Source organism: Haliaeetus albicilla, chromosome 3, assembly GCF_947461875.1.
Source record: "Haliaeetus albicilla chromosome 3, bHalAlb1.1, whole genome shotgun sequence".
NCBI classification, from domain to species: Eukaryota; Metazoa; Chordata; class Aves; order Accipitriformes; family Accipitridae; genus Haliaeetus; species Haliaeetus albicilla.
The window spans coordinates 36988729-37007794 of NC_091485.1; the positions used below are offsets into that span (position 1 = coordinate 36988729).

The 19066-nt window shown below is 45.4% G+C and overlaps 1 protein-coding gene and 1 long non-coding RNA gene across 6 annotated transcripts in view; both read left to right on the forward strand.

Annotated features, from left to right (window-relative positions):
- Positions 1-2378, forward strand: part of RAB2A (RAB2A, member RAS oncogene family) — a 45708-nt gene extending 43330 nt beyond the window's left edge. For both annotated transcript variants that reach the window (XM_069779396.1, XM_069779395.1), the window contains one exon: positions 709-2378. In XM_069779396.1, the coding sequence (XP_069635497.1) occupies positions 709-804 (96 nt within the window). In that variant the 3' untranslated portion in view covers positions 805-2378. The remainder of the gene's footprint in view (positions 1-708) is intronic.
- Positions 2379-9508: 7130 nt separating this feature from the next.
- LOC138684758 (uncharacterized) lies at positions 9509-18723 on the forward strand. 4 transcript variants are annotated; one of them, XR_011324019.1, is made up of 2 exons: positions 9509-12247; positions 12465-18723. It is a non-coding gene; the product is annotated as an uncharacterized lncRNA (long non-coding RNA). The 4 variants fall into 4 exon arrangements; XR_011324020.1 differs by having other exon boundaries at positions 9509-11475; XR_011324021.1 differs by having other exon boundaries at positions 9509-10851.
- Positions 18724-19066: the final 343 nt, after the last annotated feature.

Consider the following 19066-nt stretch of genomic DNA (forward strand, 5'->3'; position numbering starts at 1 on the left):
AGCTAGTGCCAGAAACCCCAAGGCTACCACTGTTGCAGAACAACTGCCAAGCACTATAAATCTGAGATTTACTGTGACGCAAAGTTTCCTTAAGAGCTTAATTTCTGAAGCTACTGTATTACTTTTCTCAAAGTGCTGTATTTTTAGGTAAAATCCACTTGAGGGAGTGAGGGTTAAGATATAAGTGTGATTTTGATGAATGAAAGAGCTACACTGTGTGTGGGTTCTTGGCAAGTAGCCATGTCTTTCGGGATCATAGAAATTATTGATGACACAGAACACTCGTATGCCCTTAGCCTCTACAGCTGATTCAACACAGAAAGAAATGCTGTCTAGAGAGGAAAAGTTTTATATTAAACTAATGGAGATTTTGGTGAGAGGGGAGAGGTTATACATTCCTAGCAAATGCTATGTATTTTTAAAGCCTTATGCCAAGTAGTATTCAAATACAATTCTTGCTCTGTGTGTTAGTATTAGGAGTTGAAGGTGCGAAGTTTGTAACATAGAGATGAAACGAGAAGGAAAGCATCTTCCTTTACATTATATTTAATTGCCAAGGGCATACTGCTAAAAGAAAAAACAGAGATTTTGCTGTATTTATTGCATACATTAGCAGAACTTGCTATATATGATCTTCTAAAAAAAAAAGCTTTTCAATTATATTGGTGTTATAAAATAATTACACTGTGTATTTAAACTTCATTACAGGCAAATGGCATAAAAATTGGCCCTCAACATGCTGCTACTAATGCAACACTTGCAGGCAATCAGGGAGGACAACAAGCTGGAGGAGGCTGCTGTTGAGCCTGTTTTTACTTTCTAGCTGCCTGGATGGGGCCTACTAACTTGTTTGTTCACCCTTCATCCCCCCACCCCACCCCTCCTCCCCCCCTGCCCCGCTCGCCTCCACTTCAGTTCAACTGAGACATGAAACTTGTAAGTTGGTTTCCTGTTGCAGAAGACTTTATCCTTCAAATTCTTGTATAACTTTGAATAAATGGTTAATGTTCACTTAAAGACAGATTTTGGAGATTGTATTCATATCTATTTACATTTGATTTCTAGGTCAATTGATGTGATTATTTTTGTTAAATGTTGTCTTGTGCCCTTGACTACGAACTGAATTGTATTAAACACTACAAAGTCATCTGAGTATTTTAATCAGTTTGTGTAGTTAGGTTTCCCAGCTCCTGCGGTTACCTAATGTTTAATATTGTAGAGCTGTCCTCAAGTTTTTTGTCAATTTTCAAGGCTATAAAGAGAAGCGGAAGGACTCTTTTAATTCTGTATTTATCACTTTCTGTATATATAGTTTAATAACCTGCTTGGGTGTACTTGCCAAGCTAGAATTCTTTAATGCATTTGCATAAATTCTATACTACTTAGAGCTTGAAAACTATAGAAGCATTAATAGAAATTGCTTGGACGCTAAATTTTAAGCCTTTTTGACATTGTTAGCATGTTCATCCTCCCCTGTCATTATCCCGAAGTCCAAGAGAAATGCTTAATGTATATTACTAGAGGCTACATATGTGCTATCTATTTTAATGCCAAATGTTTGCTGTTTGTCCACAATTTCCACAGCACCTCTTCAGAAATGGATTAGCTGTTTGCCTTAATGAATACTATAGGTAAAAACAGAGTATGAATGAAAAGTAGAGGAGGAGTTGATAAATTCAAAATGGCACATTATGAAAACATTACTCTTTTCTTAATGTTTTTTTCTTGTTTACCACTTGATTTCTAGGTATATTTTTCATGCAAGGACAGTTTTTCAACTTAAATGTACAGTAGTTGTGTAAAGTTTTCTTTTAGTGACAACTTGTAATCCTAAATATATGGTAAGCATCTTGTCTATTGTGAAGAGGGTGTGAAAATAAAATCTGCCAGTTTGGAAATCTTGATGAAAATCAAAACTAGAAATGCTTTGGTACTTATTATGGTGGTGGTCAGGGGGAGGGGGGGATGTTTTGCCTCAAATGAAAGGGTTGCAACAGTGCAAAACAGAATCCTGTGTTTAAGTGTTTATTTGTTAAAGTACAGAATATTCATGTCACTTTTCCTACAAATGAGGAAACAACTGAGTTTCCATCTCATCCTGTTTAAATAAATCACAGATAAAAGGGTGACACTAATGCTAGGCCATACTTCATGTATCTAAAAAAAAAAGGGGGGAGGGGGAGCAGGGCAGGAAATGACTGCAAAACTTTTGTCTTACTGGACCAATACTGACTCAACACAACACTGGGGGACATGGATCCTGATGTCATCCATTCTTATTGTCAGAACTTTAACATTGAAAGTGAATAAACTTCAGCCTGACAGGTGTAACATAGCAGTGGTTCTGAGATTAAATAAACTTTAAAAAATGTGTGGAACCTTTTGTCTGTATCTGGGGCAAGGGAAAACCGATAAGGATTTATGCTAGCTGCCGACTTCAACTCTTTCTTACGCGTTTAGGAGCATTATAAGCAATGCAATATAATTGTTTTCAACTATTTAAATTCTTAAGAGGTTACTTCATTTACATGCTTTGAACTGTTAAATGTTTATTATATTAAGCTTGCATTTACAAAACACACTTACTGTTTCCATTGAAGTTTGAAAATGGTGTTGTGTGACAGTAAAACCATAGGACTGAGGTGCATTGATGCTGAGGGGAAACTGGCTTGTAGTAACTACATGTTCATAAGAAGAAATGAACAAATGAGTACTTGCTTGAATTAACTGCTTGAAGATTTTTTGCAACTGGCAACATTGCAGAACCCAGTTGCTTAAGATGGGAAAAAAGCATGCTCTTTTATAGCAGCCTCGGCTACATTACAAATGGGAGTAAATTTCTGTTAGCCATAAAAATTGCCCCTATTAAGGAAGCAGAGGAGGGGAATTTGTACCCTATCCTGAGAAGAACAAAATGGTGATGATTTACAAAGCTGACAGATGCTCATTTTCTGCAAGCATGGAAGATGTATAGAATTGACTAGGAATCTAGGACTGTTATAGCAAAGAGCCACCAGTACTTTTTTTGGGGGGGGGGGGGGGGGGGGAGTAAGGGACAGGGAGAATGTGCTATGACTTAGTACAGTCACATGTACATATCAATTTTTGATCATGCTGGTTGGTCCTCACATGCCAGTCTTATAGTGTACATTATGTTAAGAATCTGGTACTTTCAAAGAGGAGCTAGAACAAAACCAAAGTTCCCTCGCATTCTGGCTGGCTTTTTGTCACAAGCTTTGTGCGTACATAATCCTTTTGTTGCCAGTTAGAGATCTGTGTATTTTCCTGGGTTTTTGAGAAGCCCCTGATGCTATTTTATCCTCTTAGAATTTGAAAATTATATAGCACAGAACCTAGCAGGAGGGTTACTTCTAGAGCATGTGCTTTCCAAGGTTATTCTTTTGCAGGTTTTGGTTTTACTTGTACATGAGTGACTGATAGCTTGCTGAGCTTTCATGTTGAATTCTAGTTGCTTTTATTGGTTGATTTTTCTAACCAAAGAATGAAAACATTTAATTGTTCCCCAGCAACTTGTACAGCTGTTACATGTAATGTAAAACTATTGATACTGAAAAATCATACCAAGGTGCAGTTTCCCTGTACTCCCAGTTTAGCATATGGTATAAGCCATAGTTAACTTACAAAAGAGTAAATTTGGAGTGACAAATCCTCTAAGCATGACTTAAGACTTGTCTGTCTTATTTCTACTTAAAATGAGAAGCTCCGGGAATTTTGGCAGTCATTTAAGAAAGATTAACACTCCTTCTCAGTCTTATACCTGTGTGTTTCTGTTGACTTCAGTCATTCTGATTTATTCTTGTGCAAGATCAGACTCAGCAGTGACTTAAGGTAAATGACTGCCAAAGCACTTACTGATAAGCTAAAATAATGAGAGACTGTCTGAAGCCCCTAGCAGGCAGCGAGTGCTCTGTTCCCTGCTCCTGAGATGTCTGCTTTCTGCTATGTTGCGCTTTTTGTGACACTTGGTTCATTGTGCTGTTGGCTAGTTGAAGAGCCTTCAACAGCAATATTTATATATTGGTGCGGTCTGAAGGGTACAGATTAGTTTTAGGCTAAATGGCATACATTTAAGTTGGGAAAGTCATTTCTGCCTGGAGTTTACCTGTGGCTGTTAGAGCATTACATCTATTCTTGGGAAGAAAGGAAAACTTCTTATCAGGCTCTAAGTTGCAGTTAAACTGAATCTGAGTGAAAAAATGTGTATTAAAACAACTTGGAAATATCAGAAGACAATTTTGGGCATTAAAGGATACTTTTTTTTTTTAAAGTAATCATTTTAAATTCGGGTACCCCTATGTGCCTGCATTTTTCTCAAAAGTTGTTACCAGTAGGGTATTGCTTTCATAAATGCTGATGCTTGAGATAGTGATTCCTCTTGATAGACTATTCTTTTGACACTACTGATTGTCCTACAGCTTTCTTCTTATTTTTTGTTTGGTTGGGTTGGGGTTTTTTGGTTTGGGTTGGGTTTTTTTACCCCCTAAATTGAGTTTCTCTTGTATATTGCCTCCTTTTTGTCTTGTCTGTTCTGGTATTCTTTCATTCAAACTGAATCCAGTGAGTGAAGTGCTGCTCTCCATCTTTACCGCGCCACATCCATTACACCTACACTTGAGGGAATTTGCCCAACATGGGGCATTTGCTTGGGGATGGTAGGGTGGGGTGGAGGGAGGGAGGGGTATACTATCTTGCTGCATGATACAAAATCATGAGGCAAGTATTGCATGGGTTCCGTTACTTATTACACATACCATGTACTGTTTGCATGTGTGTGGGGATTTAATTTGCCTATTCCTCTTCCACTATTGCATGGGAGGAGATAGGGGAGGAGGAGGAAGACTAACAGGTTTTATGTGGATATCTTAAATTTGTTTGCTGATAATCATACTTACGATTTGTATATACTTAATGTTCCTCCCCCTAGAATCTCTGGGTTTTCTTCTGCCATATTACTGCAAGTAACTTTTAACAGTATGCAGTGGTGATTTATTTTAATACGGCACTGAAATCTCCATTTGTAAATAATCCAGGCTGCTGCTGTGTAAGTAGCTGATGAAATGTCTTTACTGGGTCTGCTGCGTATGAAAGAAACCACAACATTAGGCAATAAAAACTACTAACAGAATGTTACGAAACCAAGACCATGACAAAAAAGCAGCATGTTGTGGATCTATCATTTTTATTCTTGGGACAGATTTTATTATTTTTGGAACTATTACAAGACTTATGTTAAATATTGTGGATGATAAGAGGAAACAGACTCTTGGCAAACATGGAAAACCAATTACAGCATATTACCCTATTCCCCTTCCAATAAAGGAGGGGCGAAGCTAAAAGTTTATTCTTTACTTAGCAGCTGGTGGGGGGGGGGGGTGTGGGGGGTGTGGGGAGTGTTCCTGCTTTAGGATTGGCTTGAGGAAAGAGACTGTTGCTGTAGCAATCTTAACTGCAGGCAATCTGAGCTGGAGAAAGCAAAACCAGCATGGTCTGCAGTCAGTTTTACCCCAGTCTAAAAAATGACACACTTGTCACAAGAGCGCTGATTGAAGAAATCGCAATTCTATGCTATCGGGCGTACTGTTCACTTAAAAATAAATTTTAAAAAACTGTCTTTGGTTGTGACCTTCAGTACTGGAAATCTCCCTGTTGTGGTGATGAGCATTTCTGAGAACTTGTTTTGACAAATTGGAACATGTATCTGATACTCAGACATGGGATTTAACTGCTACATCCCATGGTTCTATGTCACATAGAGGTGAAAGAAGGCATAGGGAAAATCTACTTTAAAGTGTGTTTAGAATCCGGTCTACTACACTGTCTGTACATCCATTTGAATTCCTGTCCCAAATTACAGTTCTTGTAAAACTGTCTGTGGCAACATGAATGTAGGTGAATCAATGCATCAGTATGTTTTGTGCTCCCCCCCCCAGCATAGTTGCAATGTTTAAAATTCTTTCTTTAAAGAGTCAGAGATATAAATGTTTATATTAGGCAGAATTTTGTTGATGGTTGGGACTACAGTACATTTGGTGTAAATTATAGCAGGATTAGCCTTTCTTAGTTAAGCAAAGTCCAGTACCATGTATCAAACTAACTGGAAACTGATTGTTTATGTTTCCTAGACTTTGGTGTAAAATCCTGGGAGGCAAAAAAATCCTTAAGTGAGAGGCCAGCTCAAAAGAGACCAAGGTACAATTCTAACAATTGTCAATTTAACGTTGTCCAAGCTAAAACAGTCAAGTAAACAGCATGTTTTCTCATTACAGCTTGGAAAAACATTTTCAGATGCAGGGAATGTTTGAAATAATGTGACTTACAAGACAGTTAAGAAGGGTACTCAGGAAGACAAGAACGTATGGGGTTGCTTGTGTTCTCCCACGAAGATGATGCGGGGAGAGGCTGTCATTTTAACAAGCGTTACCCTGCAGCTGAATGCTACCTCCTACGCTTGGGAAGGTGTTGCTGCTCGAGAACTGCAGCACCGGGCTGGCTGTGATGGAGGAACTTTTACATTTGTATACGCTGTGTTGCCAGGTGCACATGGTAATGCCAAGACCAGAGCTGAGGCAGTGTCCAGCATCTGAGGACATGTATGTGTGGTTTTTAGGAGAGATGGGAACAGAAATGGTAGCAGAGGGCATCAGGCAGATTAACTTGTCAAGTCCTGGCACAAAAAATACCTGAATCCATATACACCACCTGTCTGGGATTGTTGTATACAAATACAGCAAAGCTTTGTCTTGAATGTAGTTGGAAGAAGATTTTTTCCGTTTTGTCTGTCACATTTTAATTTGTGAGGATGACTGGACCTTACTCATGGGTTCCTGGTTAGATTCATGTCAAAAGTACTTAAGATGGAGAATGTCAGAACAAAAAAGAACTTGTGTTTCTGGTGTCCTTGAGAGTCAATCCAGCTACTTCGAAGTGTGACTGACTGACCTAAACTAACTGGTCACTGACAAAGGTCTGTCAGCCATCAGTGGTGTACAAAAATCCAGTAGAGGGGCTGTGCTGCTGCTCCTTGCCTCATGTTGTTCAACCCTCATCTCACAAGTAAAACATTCCTGCACAAACTAAAATGCTTGCAGTGTCTCCCATAGCTATTGCTATGAAGCAGAAATGAAGTTTGTGAAGTAAAGTATGTGCAATGTTGTAATCCCGTCTGGGATGTTTTTCTATAAACCCATGTAACTTCAGAGAAAAGGGCATTCTTACCACTGAAGAAAGTCTAATATATGTTACATCACAGCACTGGCCTGCAGGACTTAACCACTGTGCATCATAAATTAATGATTTGGCATTTTCTCTGGATTCCTATCCAAGTCTGATTTTGTTTTCTTTCCAGTTTTCAGAGCTCCATGTCTTGTTTCTTGTGTGTTTCTTCACACAATCTTCTGTACTTTGTTTCTCTTCCTTTTCGTTACTTCTCCCACCTTTTCCTTTCCTACTCAGAGTCTGGGGGTGTTTAGGGGTTTTTTGGTCTGTTTAGGGGGAATGATTCAAGAAAAGGAGCGGCATAGTTACAGTTCCCTTTTCTTCTGGAAAGACCTTTATTAATTATCACTAGTTTAAAAAACCCCACAACTTTGTCTACTTTGGATGAAGTGATGTTTGCTCGTTACAATGCCGCTATATAAACTTAACGTATGTAGTTGGTCATAGACCTACCTATTTAACTCTGTTGAGGACCTGGAAGAAATACAGGACAGGCGAGGAAGCTTACTGAGCTGTGCCTAGTGCAGACACGCAGCAAAAGGCTGGATAACCACAGCTGGTGGTACGAACCCTGGGCACGGAGCACAAGGAGGTTTGCAAGGTTGAAGGTTTGCCTTACTGACAGGCCTGCGTGGAGGCCGCTAAATCCCCTCTCCTAGGTCAGCCGCTAGCAGTAGAAGGCTTCAGTACAATCACGGAAGAAAAATGTAGTTGCCAGTTAGCAATTTTTTTGGCCAAGCACCATCCGAGTGGTGGTGGTTTTGTTTGTTTGGGGCTTTATTTTGAAGGTGTACGTAACTTCATTCTGTCCTACTGGCTTTCCAGTTTAATTCAATTGCTATGCAAGGCAAAAAGCAGTTTTCCTTCGCTGTCAGATGAACTCGAAGTTTGAAGTTGTTGAGTTATTGTTGCTCACCAGATGTAGAGAGGATCTGTTCAGGGTTGCAGCAGAGGAAAAGCTGCTACTGAAACTACTGCTTCGTGAGCCAAGGACTAAGCTTGCTTGCTGCAGGAAGGAGGAGCACTCTCTCTTACCTGGGTGCGGGGAGCCTGTCTGTTAGAGCCGTCTCCTCTTCCTGCTCCACAAGGACCGGGGCGTCTCCCTGAGGTATGCAAAGCAGCAACGCGGTACTCCCCAGGCTTATCGGCCCTTATCAGCTGGATCTGCCGTTTGCTCCAGACTCCACCTTTGCTCGGAAAGCGCTCGCAATTCCATGAGGCAATTCTTCCTCGCGGCGCTGCGCCTTGTTACGACGACCATGTGCTCCTACCGCCAGCCGGGACAGAACAGGCAAAAAGCCTGCCCCGCTCTGCGTCTGCCCTAACTTCCCCCTTCCCCGGACTGCCGGGGAACGCTGTTGGGCTTCGCACGCTTTCGCTCCCGCCACCGCGGCGGCGGCGGCGGCCACGGCCCGGCAGGGCGGGCGGCAGGGCCGAGCACCGCCGCCCAAGCGGAGCCGTCCTCCTCCCTCCCGCGAAGCGGCCGGACCAGCCGCCCCGCTCGGGGCACCAAGGGCCTGTCCGCTCCCCGGCCGCCGCCGGCGCGCCCGCAGGCGTGAGGTGGAAACCTGCCCGGTTGGCACCGAGGCCTCCGCGGCTGCTCCGGGGCCGACGGGCACCTGCGTTACTTTGACTGAGCTCGGGCTGACGAGGAACACGTCCGGACTAACGTACCACGAACACCTCTTACACCGGAATAAATACGTCGACGGCGGGCTTAGCCTGAACTGGGGGGGCCGGGGGCGGCGGCGGGGGTCTCCGCCCAGGGCCGTCACGCCCGGCGAGCGGGCGGGCGGCACCGCCCCCGCCGCCACGCGGTGCGGAGGCCGGGGCCGTGACTCATCGCGGCCCGGGGCCGCTCCCGCCGGCCGGCAGTCGGGCTGGGGCAGCCGGGCCGGGGCGCTCTGCCCGCGGGGACGGGACCGGACCGGACCGGACCGGACCGGACCGGACGGGACGCGGCGACCCCGCTCCGCTCCGCGCCGGCACCGGGGGGAGGGGGAGGCGGCGGCGGGAGGGGGCGGTGCTCCCCATTGGCCGGCGGCCGCGGCCAATCAGCGCGGCCGGGCAGTCGCCGTCAGGGGAAGGAAAGCCCGGCCGGGGTGACGTCACGCGGAGCGGGCCGGTGGCGGGGGGCGGGGCGGCCGTGGCCGCGGTCGCGCCTGTCGCCGCGGGAGGGGGCGGGGCGGGGGTTCCCCCTGGGGGGCGGGGGCGCTCGGCGGGGAGGCGGTGGGGGAGGGCCGGGCCGTGCCGTGCCGTGCCGTTGCCGGTGGCTCCCTCGCAGCCCTGCGCGGGGGGTGGGCGGCCCGGCCCGGCCCGGCGCCTGAGCGCGGCCGTCGCCACGGCAACCTGCGTCCCGCGGGGGGAGGGGCGCAGGTAGCGGGCGGCGGCGCGGGCGGGGTCCGGCCGCCATTCCCCCCCCCCCCCCCCCGCCGCCGCCGCCCTGCGAGGCGCCTGTCGGCAGCCGGTCCCTCCTCCCCGCGGCAGCCGCCGCCTGTCCGCCCCGCTGCCCCAGCCCCGAGGGGCCTCCGCGGGCGGCGCGGGCCGCCCGGGGTCCGCCCGGCGGGGCTGGGGGGGGGGGGGTTGCGCCGAGGCGGGTGTTTGGCGGCGGCCCTGGGCCGGGAGAGGGGCCGAGGGGAGCCGAGGCGTCGGGGTGCCTTTCCCCACGTCGGCCGGAGTCCTCGGGAGCTTCTCCCTGGGCGCGCGCCCGGCTGGGAGTGCCGGGCGAGCTGTGGTGACGGTAGATGGATGACGGTGGCGCGAGGACGCGGGTCCGGCGCCGCAGGCTTCGTCGGGCGAGCCCCGGGGGAGGCGAGGGGCTGCTCGCGCGCGGCGGCGGGAAGGCGCCGCCGCGGAGGAGCGCGGCCGAAGCCCGGTCCGGCGAAGAGGGTTGAAGCGGAGAAGGTGAGGTTTCCTCCCAGAGCGAGAGCGCCGAGAAGCCTGAGGAGTCCTCCCCCAGCTGAGAGCAGCCAGGGGCGCGAAGTCAGGTCAGCGCCTTGGGCGTGGAGTCCGATTCCCTCGGCGTGACGATAACCGAGGCAGCCGTTGGCGTACTGAAGCCAGGCCGCTTCTTCGGACCGTCCGGGGGACTCCCCGTAGTGTTGCGTTCGCCGGTTCAGCGAAGGCTTTCTGCGGGCAGCCTGGCTGGCGGTGAGCGTTCTCCCCTTGCTACGCGAGCGTGGAGCCGCGCTGTTGTGCGAGCACAAGGCGGGGGGGGGGGGGGGGGCTGACTTCAGCAATAAAATGACTCCCCGCCATCTGGGGCTGGGTTTCTTGTGGTCGCTGCAAGGGCAGCCCAGCCTGTCGCCCTCCCCTTCCCCCTGCCCAGCCTCCCGGGAGCCCGTCACAGAGTCCTTCCTCTGACCCAGCTCCAGCTGAAGCGTCGCTGACCTGTGTGTTGTGGTTCCTAGCCAGCTCTGTGACTGGCTGCTTACGGTAAAGACACGATACGGCTATTCTGCTTGGAAAAATAATAGGAAATTTGAGGGTTCTGACTTCTTGGACTGCGTTTTTAATGCTATCTCCAAAATAATTTCAACTTCTGGAGTTAAAAAGTTACTGCAGCGGAGGAAGAACACGTTCTTTCACTTTATTTTTGTACTCGGCAAAATGAAGGTGGGAAAAGAAGCGGTGAAGGCAAATATTTTGATCTTTAACTGGTTAGACAATTGAACTTTTATGTCTGTAAATGTTTTCACAACATCAGCAACAAGTAAACATTTTTACTGTCCCCTACTTTACTTGTGAATGCAGCAAGAATCTCTCTGGATTGTACATGCCTTCTGTACTGATACTGGCTTTAATTTTAGTATAAACTAGACTGGCCTCATCTAGAGAAAAAAACAATGTAGAGAAAATCAAAATTCCCCAGAAAGTCACCTTTTCATTAATTGAAGTCTTCTGTGGACAATTCCATACTAAATGTAGTGCTTAGGCAGTAAAGTTACATCTTGAAGGATAAAATAATGTTTTCTTTTTGCTCTAAATCTTAAAACTCTATGAAGTGCTTAGAAGTTGACAGTGGGCATAGTCGGTATTTGCCTGGACAACTCCTTCAGTTTTAATTTGCTTTTTGGACAGGTAGGGTACACCGCAGGCATGCCTGGACATTTGGCCCTTCTGCGCAGTTTGTCATTGAGGAGGCAGACAACTAAACTGTAAACTCAAAGCAGAACCGTTTCAACACTCACAGATGAATACCTCTTCTCCTTTTTTGACCTCCTCATGTCCCTATTTTAGGTGTGTTTAAATAAATGGAGAAACGTATTGTACGCAATGCATACTTTTAGGTACACACTAATAGTATGTATACATTGAAATACAATTTAATAGAAAGGCAAGCACCATCTGAAAAGCACATAAGCCTAATTGATTCCAGACACAACCGGCCTGGGTTTTGTTTCGTCTTATTCCAACTTTCTGACCTTGTAAAAATTATCTTGATTGTGTTGTACCAAAACAAGGCCATGATCTTGCAAAAACTACCACGTGTGCTGGTACACTGAGAAGTACCAAGGAAAGCACTGTGTGTGGAACGAGTGTCGACAACATTAGGCCCCAAGTTCGTTTATTTGTTTTCCTTTGCTTACATCTAATCATGGTGAAGCAATAGTCTCACTTCTGCTAAAAGCTGAACCAGGGTTTTAATTTTTAAAGGAGGTGAAAAATGTGTAGTAAAGCTTACGGTTTGAGGTGAATGATAGGTTTTAAATTCTTAGAGCAGTTCAAGCTACTGGGATTTTATGGCATTTAGACTAGGGTAAAGAACAGTGAGGGTTTAAAAATAGTATCGCCTGTAATTTTTTCAGTACTTGGGGGGGGGTGTGTGTAGTGGTATCTTTGTTTTTCAGAAGATTGTTTCTAGGGATTGGTAGGAAAGTTTAAGGACTTACTGGCTTTGATGATAACCCTTGTGTTACCGTTGTGACTTTGTATAAACGTGTAAAAAAGACCTAGGACAGCATAAAGTGTTAGATGTGCTGCTCTCTTTGGCGCTGGAGAACTTCCGCGTGTAAGTATATTTTCTGCTTGACAAAAATCCAAGGCCCACGTACATTGATCCTTTTATTGCAGTAACTGCTGCTGCTCCTATTTGGGAACCTGCAGCTTGCTAGCCTTGAATCTCTGTGAAGAGTTGTGACAGAGAAATGTCTTTCCAGCGTGTTGAACTGAACAGATGATCCCTCTCTTTATTTCTCTGAAGGCTCTCCCTGGTTTTTTTTTTTCAGCATCAAGAATGAACTATGTATTTGTGCTTTTGTCAGCAAGGCTCCCATGGGGCAATCCTTGTAAGCACTGGGATTGCCTGTTCCGTAGCAAGGAGGCTTATAAAAAGCAATTCCAGGTGGAAGTGGGCCTTTTCCTGCTCCTCCCTCTGTCCTGCTGCAATTTCCTTGTCATCCAGGCCCTGAGAACTGCCTGCCTTTCAGACTAAGCTGCAAATGTAAAAGAATTGTGGTCAGTTGATCAAGATAGTAGAATATCTACCTTTACTTATGTTGATTCATTGATGTTCTGGGGAGTTTCCTTGTATATAACGTAGCACATCAACTTACGGTGGTCATACAACAGCAAATGTAACTTAAAAAATTAAGCTTGCCTCTAAAGAAAATGAGCAGCTTTTATGCATCATTAAATTTCGTTTCTAAGAAGTTGGCATCAGTACAGCTGCCATCGTGTTTGGGCTTTTTAGCTCCCTTGCCAACATTTCTTATTTCCCTGCAGAATGCAAGGTGGACGTGGCATGTGGCAAGTTATTTATTACAATTAAAAAATGACAGCATCTGCAGTGTTCTGACTCAAAAGTCATGTTGATAACCTACTACGCCAAAGATTAAATGATGAATATTAGTGCTAACGTTGTATCTGTTGTCTTTACCTTCTAGCAACTGTTTTATAACTTTTCTGCTAAGTTGTAGACAAGCTTCAGGTAAAAGCCTGCCGCCTCAGAAGGCGTGATATAATCTCTGCTCTGAGTGCAAAAAATACGGCATGTTCTGGCCTGCATTTTTTTAAGAGAGAGAACAGTTGGTCCATTGCTTAAAAGTTGTGCCATTCAGTGCAGCGCTGCTTAAGTGTGCGGCCCACGAAGTGTGACCTGTGGAGTTACGGATGCAGTGCACATCCCCTCCCTCCTCTGCAACCACAGGATGAAGACATGAGGTCTTTCTGGCTTAACTGAAATAAGCAAGTTCTGTTCATCTGCCAAGAATGTACAAGTAAATATAATGATTGTGTAAGTTGCTTGTAATACCTAAAGTATAAGCAAACGTGTGCATAGGAAAGGTAAGTTTCTGGCAGGTTTCCAGGGGAGTTCCCTCAGCACTGCAGAGCTGAGGTATTCCTCTTTAAGGATAAGACAAATGTTAGATATTTATGCAAGACGGAAACAGAAAAGGAGGGATACAAAGTGAGGTGTCTGCTGGTGGTGGTGGTACTTTTAATGCTGACCTGTAGCTCTAGATTTATTTCCTCACGATTGGCACTGAGTTGTATTGAACACCTCTACTTTCAAATCATGTCAGCACAAATGACAAGTATGCAGCATCTCGTGGAATTGGATCTAGCATGTCCCCTGCGAAATGTATGCATGAAGTGAGGTGTTCCTTTACCTGTGAGCTGGTATTACCAGAGTACATTTTGTTAAATTCAGTTTTAGTATTTGTAGGGTTCAATTAATTGTGCGTTGTTCTAAATACTTGGATGATCAAACTCTACTTAGCCAGGCAGTTGTTTCTTTTCTTGCAGTGAGCTGCTGCGCAAGGGATACGCACTCGGCTGGATTGTGAGAAACTGTGAAGATCGCACAAGTAAGTTTAAGTCCTTACATGTTTGCTGACTGTATCTCACACTTCTTGCATGTCCCAGTACCCACAATAATTATTGCAGGCTACAGCGTGAGTGCGTTACCCTTTTCCTCCATATTATGCTGTTTCCATAGAGTATTGCTTCATATTCAGAGTTTTGGTCCTTCCTTTTAAGCCTTGTGTCCCAGTGAAATGAAGACCCCAGCTGGCAACTCCGCTACTCTGTTGCAGCAGAAGTCTTCCATAAGCTTTAAACTTAACTATGTATGAGAGCGTTTTCTAGGGGTGGGTCTGAAATGGCAGAAGGAACAATTTATTTTACTTTTTCTCTGTATAAATGTACAGTGATTTTATGTATGTCACTGTGTCCTCCTGAAACCAAATTTTCCATGCACACCTTTCTGGAGAGAGAAAGGACAAGATAGGGAAAGAGACAGAAGAGACTTTGCCAATTACTTTGCTGTAAGGCACCAAGATACTACTGTGATAAATCCACTGTAAGGAAACACAAAGAATAGTATGGATTGATGTAATGCAGAGCACGTTTATGAAACGTCTCAATTACACCAAGCTGGGAGGATGGTGACCACTATGGATGATCAGAAATCAAAATGAACTTAGTAAATGCAAAAGTGAAAACAATCGTCAGTTTCTCGGAGAAATCAAGGTAGACGGTAAATGGGGAGTTTGTAGAGAATCACTAACAAAATAGCAATGGACAATGCACTGCTTTTGCAAAATGCAATGCTCTCTTAGGATTTATCAATAGGTGGCATATGTAAGTCATAGTGAAAGATGTAAAGATGATTCCACTAAGAGCTGGTAAGGCCTCAACTGCAGTATTGCCTTTGGTTTCATGTTCTGTGCTGAAAAATAAAGTACAGGACAGGGCAAGAAAACATAAGAGATGTAGAATATAAAAGGAAATGGTGAAGGAAGGGAGGATGTTGAGCCTGAAAAGTGATTTTTAGAGGGAATTGGATAAATTTTCCAATGTGCAAAAGGTTGAAAGAGGTTTGATCAACTGTTTTTGAATGCTGGGGGAAAGATGAGATAAATCAGATCTGTACAGAGGGAAAATGTCTCAGATTGGATATTAGGAGGGTGGGAGGATGATTTAAATTGGGTATTTGGAGAGTGGCGGGGAGATGCAACAACAACTTTTAAATCGTTATAGTGAAATACCAAAACAAGCTACTTAGGAAGTTCGGGTATCTGCTTCACGGAGGGTTTCTAAGAACAGGTTAGACAAACATCTGTTGGGGACTGTCTGGGGCTACTTTATCCTGTCTTTGTGCGGCCGGGGGACACCAGATGGTCTCTTCAGATCCCTCTCAGTCCTCTTCCTAGAAGTTTACCAAGCAGGGAGGGGAGTGGACCTGAGCTTAATGAGAAAACGGTATCATCCCATTAGTTGATCCTCTTTCAGAATAGAAAAAGAATCAGAGAGAAATCACATCTAACTTAACTATGTAAGTAAATGGATTTTTTTTTTTAAACTGTGGTTGACTTGCAACTTTATGAAGCATTTACAAAAAAATACATGGAAAAGTTATAAAACTTTATACATGGGTTTAAGGTGTTCCTTACTGCATTTGTAGTGTAACAGTTTAAAGAAACAATTTTAAACACATCTTTTTCTCGATGAATGTAAGGAGCAAAAATGCCAAGTTTATAATTATTTTTCAAGGATATTATAAATGTGTGTTTGGCTGTGGGTTTTGAATCGCCTCCCATTTTAAAACAAGTAACGACAAACACGCATAGGTATTTCTGACCGTGTCAGAGAATGTCACACCTGGGTGCTCCTTGCATGTGCAAACCCAGGAAATAATCGTGACAGGTCCCTCTTGCTCCCCAGTCCACAGAAGGCACAAGTTATTCAGTACCTGCTCTGAAAAATCTTGTCTTGAAGGAAAGCTGAATGGGAATGTGACAGTCAGCGCCTTGCTTCCTTGGCAGGTGAACTCTGCGACTGCAGCGGCGTTTCCCTCCCTCCCTGCCTTCCCTGGGCTGCGCGTTGGGAAGTTCCAGTGAAATATAGCTGCTGTGGAAAGTCCTGCTCACAGCGAGAAGACGTGACCTCTCGGCGAGTCAGATCCAATTTTACAGGCAGCTCTGAGTCAGGGTGGAGCCCGTGAACTGAACTTTGTATTTAAGAAGGAAGTGATGTTGGTGGCAGCTTGTGTTGCTAAGCAGATGAGTTGCCGTATTTTTATGTCAGCTGATAGTTTCGTTGGGTGTGTGACTTCATTCTTAGATATGAAGCCTTCCATTTATTAAGGACAAAGGTCAGAAATTGTCAGCGCTGTGATAGCTGTGTCTCTCCATATAAGAAGAGGCACGTTCTACTGAGCCGCCAAAGATGGAAATGGGAGCCCTTAATGCTGCTTCTGCACGGTGAAAACAAAACCAACCGTGAAACTGTCAGTTCATGTCACAGTCCAAGAGCAAACGTCCTCAGGAGCAGGGATGCTGTGGAGTAGGTCAGTTCCCTGGTGTTGCTCCATTTTTACAAGAACTCGCTACTGTTCCTGGTTAAAGAGGTGGCCTGTGTAACCGAGTGTCTTCAGTAGTAATGGGAACTGGGGGGCTGAGGCGAGCAGTCGGGTGCTGGCCTGTTAAATCAGAATTTAGATGGAAAGCTAAGCGATCCTGCCTCTTACTTTGGTAAACTAAGCAGCGAGTTTGTTTGGGAAGGAGAGCGAGTTGTTTATCGCCTCTGTGCCGCTGGCACTTCAGTGGGTGCTGCCTTCCAGCTGTACAGATAGTCACGGGTAAGTGGCAGTACCCGGGCAGTGTGTCCAAAAGACTTGAGGGGGAGAATGCCGGCAGGTTCGGGGCAGCTGCCCACAACTATGTGCGTACCCACGCAACCCACAGTGACGAGTCACGGTGTGCTGTCTCAGGTAGCATTTCCACCTACCTATTCCCTCCTTAAAGTCTTTGGTTATGTCCATAAGTTAGCCTTGAGAGAGCTACATGTTATCCTTGTTCTGAGAGAGATTACTGTATCAGAAAACTTCCACAGAAAAGAATGAATTTTGGGAGTAGTATTAATTCTTCTTCTTGTTGTTGAATTCCCAAGGGCGAGACGGGGAGAACGCCCTCGTCCCTCAGAGAGCTTTGCTCCTGTAAGGCATGGCAGGTGAGTGGCATCTGGACACGAGCTGCCAGAGCTTGCTGCCCCTCTGCTTTTCTGGTTCAGTTCCTCAGCTGAGGAGTTCCCTGCCACAGAAGTGGCTGTTTGGGCTAGTTCCAGCTTTTGTCACTCCGGCTGGCCTGAGTTTCAAGAAAAAAAACAAAACAAAACAAAAAAACCCCCAACCCACACAAGTGTCTACCCTGGCTTGCCCTCTGTTCCCTTAGCTTTCTGGTGCCACAGGGTGGCTCCTTGTAGCACTTGTATTTCTAACACTTTTAGCTTTTCAGCTGAAATCGTTAAGGTTGTTCTTTCTGATAGGAGTCTACTGCTTCCTGGTACTAACCAAAATCCACGTGTTCTCGGTATTTCAGCGTGCTGTACGTTGGTGAACAATTTCTTCTAAAAAAGGAGTATTACTTTCCTTTAGCACATGGCACATTATTGTCGTCTGTACCCTTCTGGCCACTTCACCCTCTGTCTCGTGTGCTTCCATTGCTGCCTTATTTTTGAGAAACTTTTGAGTAAAACTGGCACTTGTGAAAGAAAAAGAAACCGTTTGTCTTTTTCGCTTCATTTGGCCAAAACAGCGTTCAGAGGTGAATAGAACGTGAGTGTGTGTCAGGGTCGTGTAATTCCAGAGCCACTTCGCACCGATTGTGGGACAAAACGTGATGCCTTAGCTCGTCTGAGGCCGCAAAATGGCATCCAGAGTACCAAGCCTGAAGTGCTTGGAGGGCAGCTACTCCAAGCACAAGCTTGGGTTCCTGGTGCAGTTCTGCATCTCTCCTTGCACAAACAGAAGTAAAAGAAAGGCTGTGAGATGAGAGGTTGTTGAGGTTTGGGTACATCTGTGCAGAATTTCCTTGGGAGCTGCAAGTTCCTTCATCAAAGCAAAAAAGCCTTTTGGAAGAAGGCAGCTGGAGGGTATGGCACAGGTCCTTCCTGTCGGCACCGACGCACAGTTTGGACCAGCGGAGTGCTGAGCAGGTGGATGTAGTTAAAAGGGCTTTTCTCAAGCAGGGTGGGTTGCTGCGAGCTCTCTGTGCGCAGTCCTCGGCATTAGCAGCTCTCGGACAAGCGACGTAGCTGGACTGGGTTGTCAGGAATGAGGCGCAGACTGCTGGGGCCTCGTGGCCCCAAGGCCTACCTGCGCGCGTCTCGCGTGGGGACTCAGCACCGTGAGGTGTCACCTGCTGCCTTCGGAAGTGACAACATCTGGACCTTAAGACCACGTTTCACTGTACCTGCCTGTTAAAACAGATGCTGGTTCTTCAAAGTCTGCTGAATAAATAAGCTTCCTTTGTATCTTCATGTGATACTAAATCATTTGCATTTTGTAATACTGCTGTTTTAAAACGGATGTAAATGCTACTCGGTAGTCTCTGTGCTGTACTTCTTATGGAGTACATTAACTTATCTCTGTATAATTATGCCTGTCATACACAGTGACTTGCCTAGCTTTGTACAAACTATCCCCACCTTGAAAGTTTACCTAGTTAGGTGAAGTGTAGCAATTCATTGGGGTTTTGTTGGTACCCGTACCCTTGCTCTGCAACTGCTGTTGAAATTCTCAGCCATTAATGCAAATACTTTCTAATCTGTGAGCCAAATGGCTGCCTACATCAGATGGATTACTTCTTCCCAACAGCGTACAAAGGGTTGGGTGGCTACAAGTGAATTTTCATCCCTGTCATCTCTTGGATATTTTAATAAGCTGTTACCAGTAAGGTTAATCATGAAGACTGCCATGTTGCCGTTTCCTCGCTCTGCTACGGAGCTGCAAAGTGCTTGTTGGTAACTTGGGGAGTTGGGATTTTCTCTTTGGGGACTGGCTGAAGCACGAGTTAAGGTTTCAAAACTTTTTCCTCCGTAGCGACCG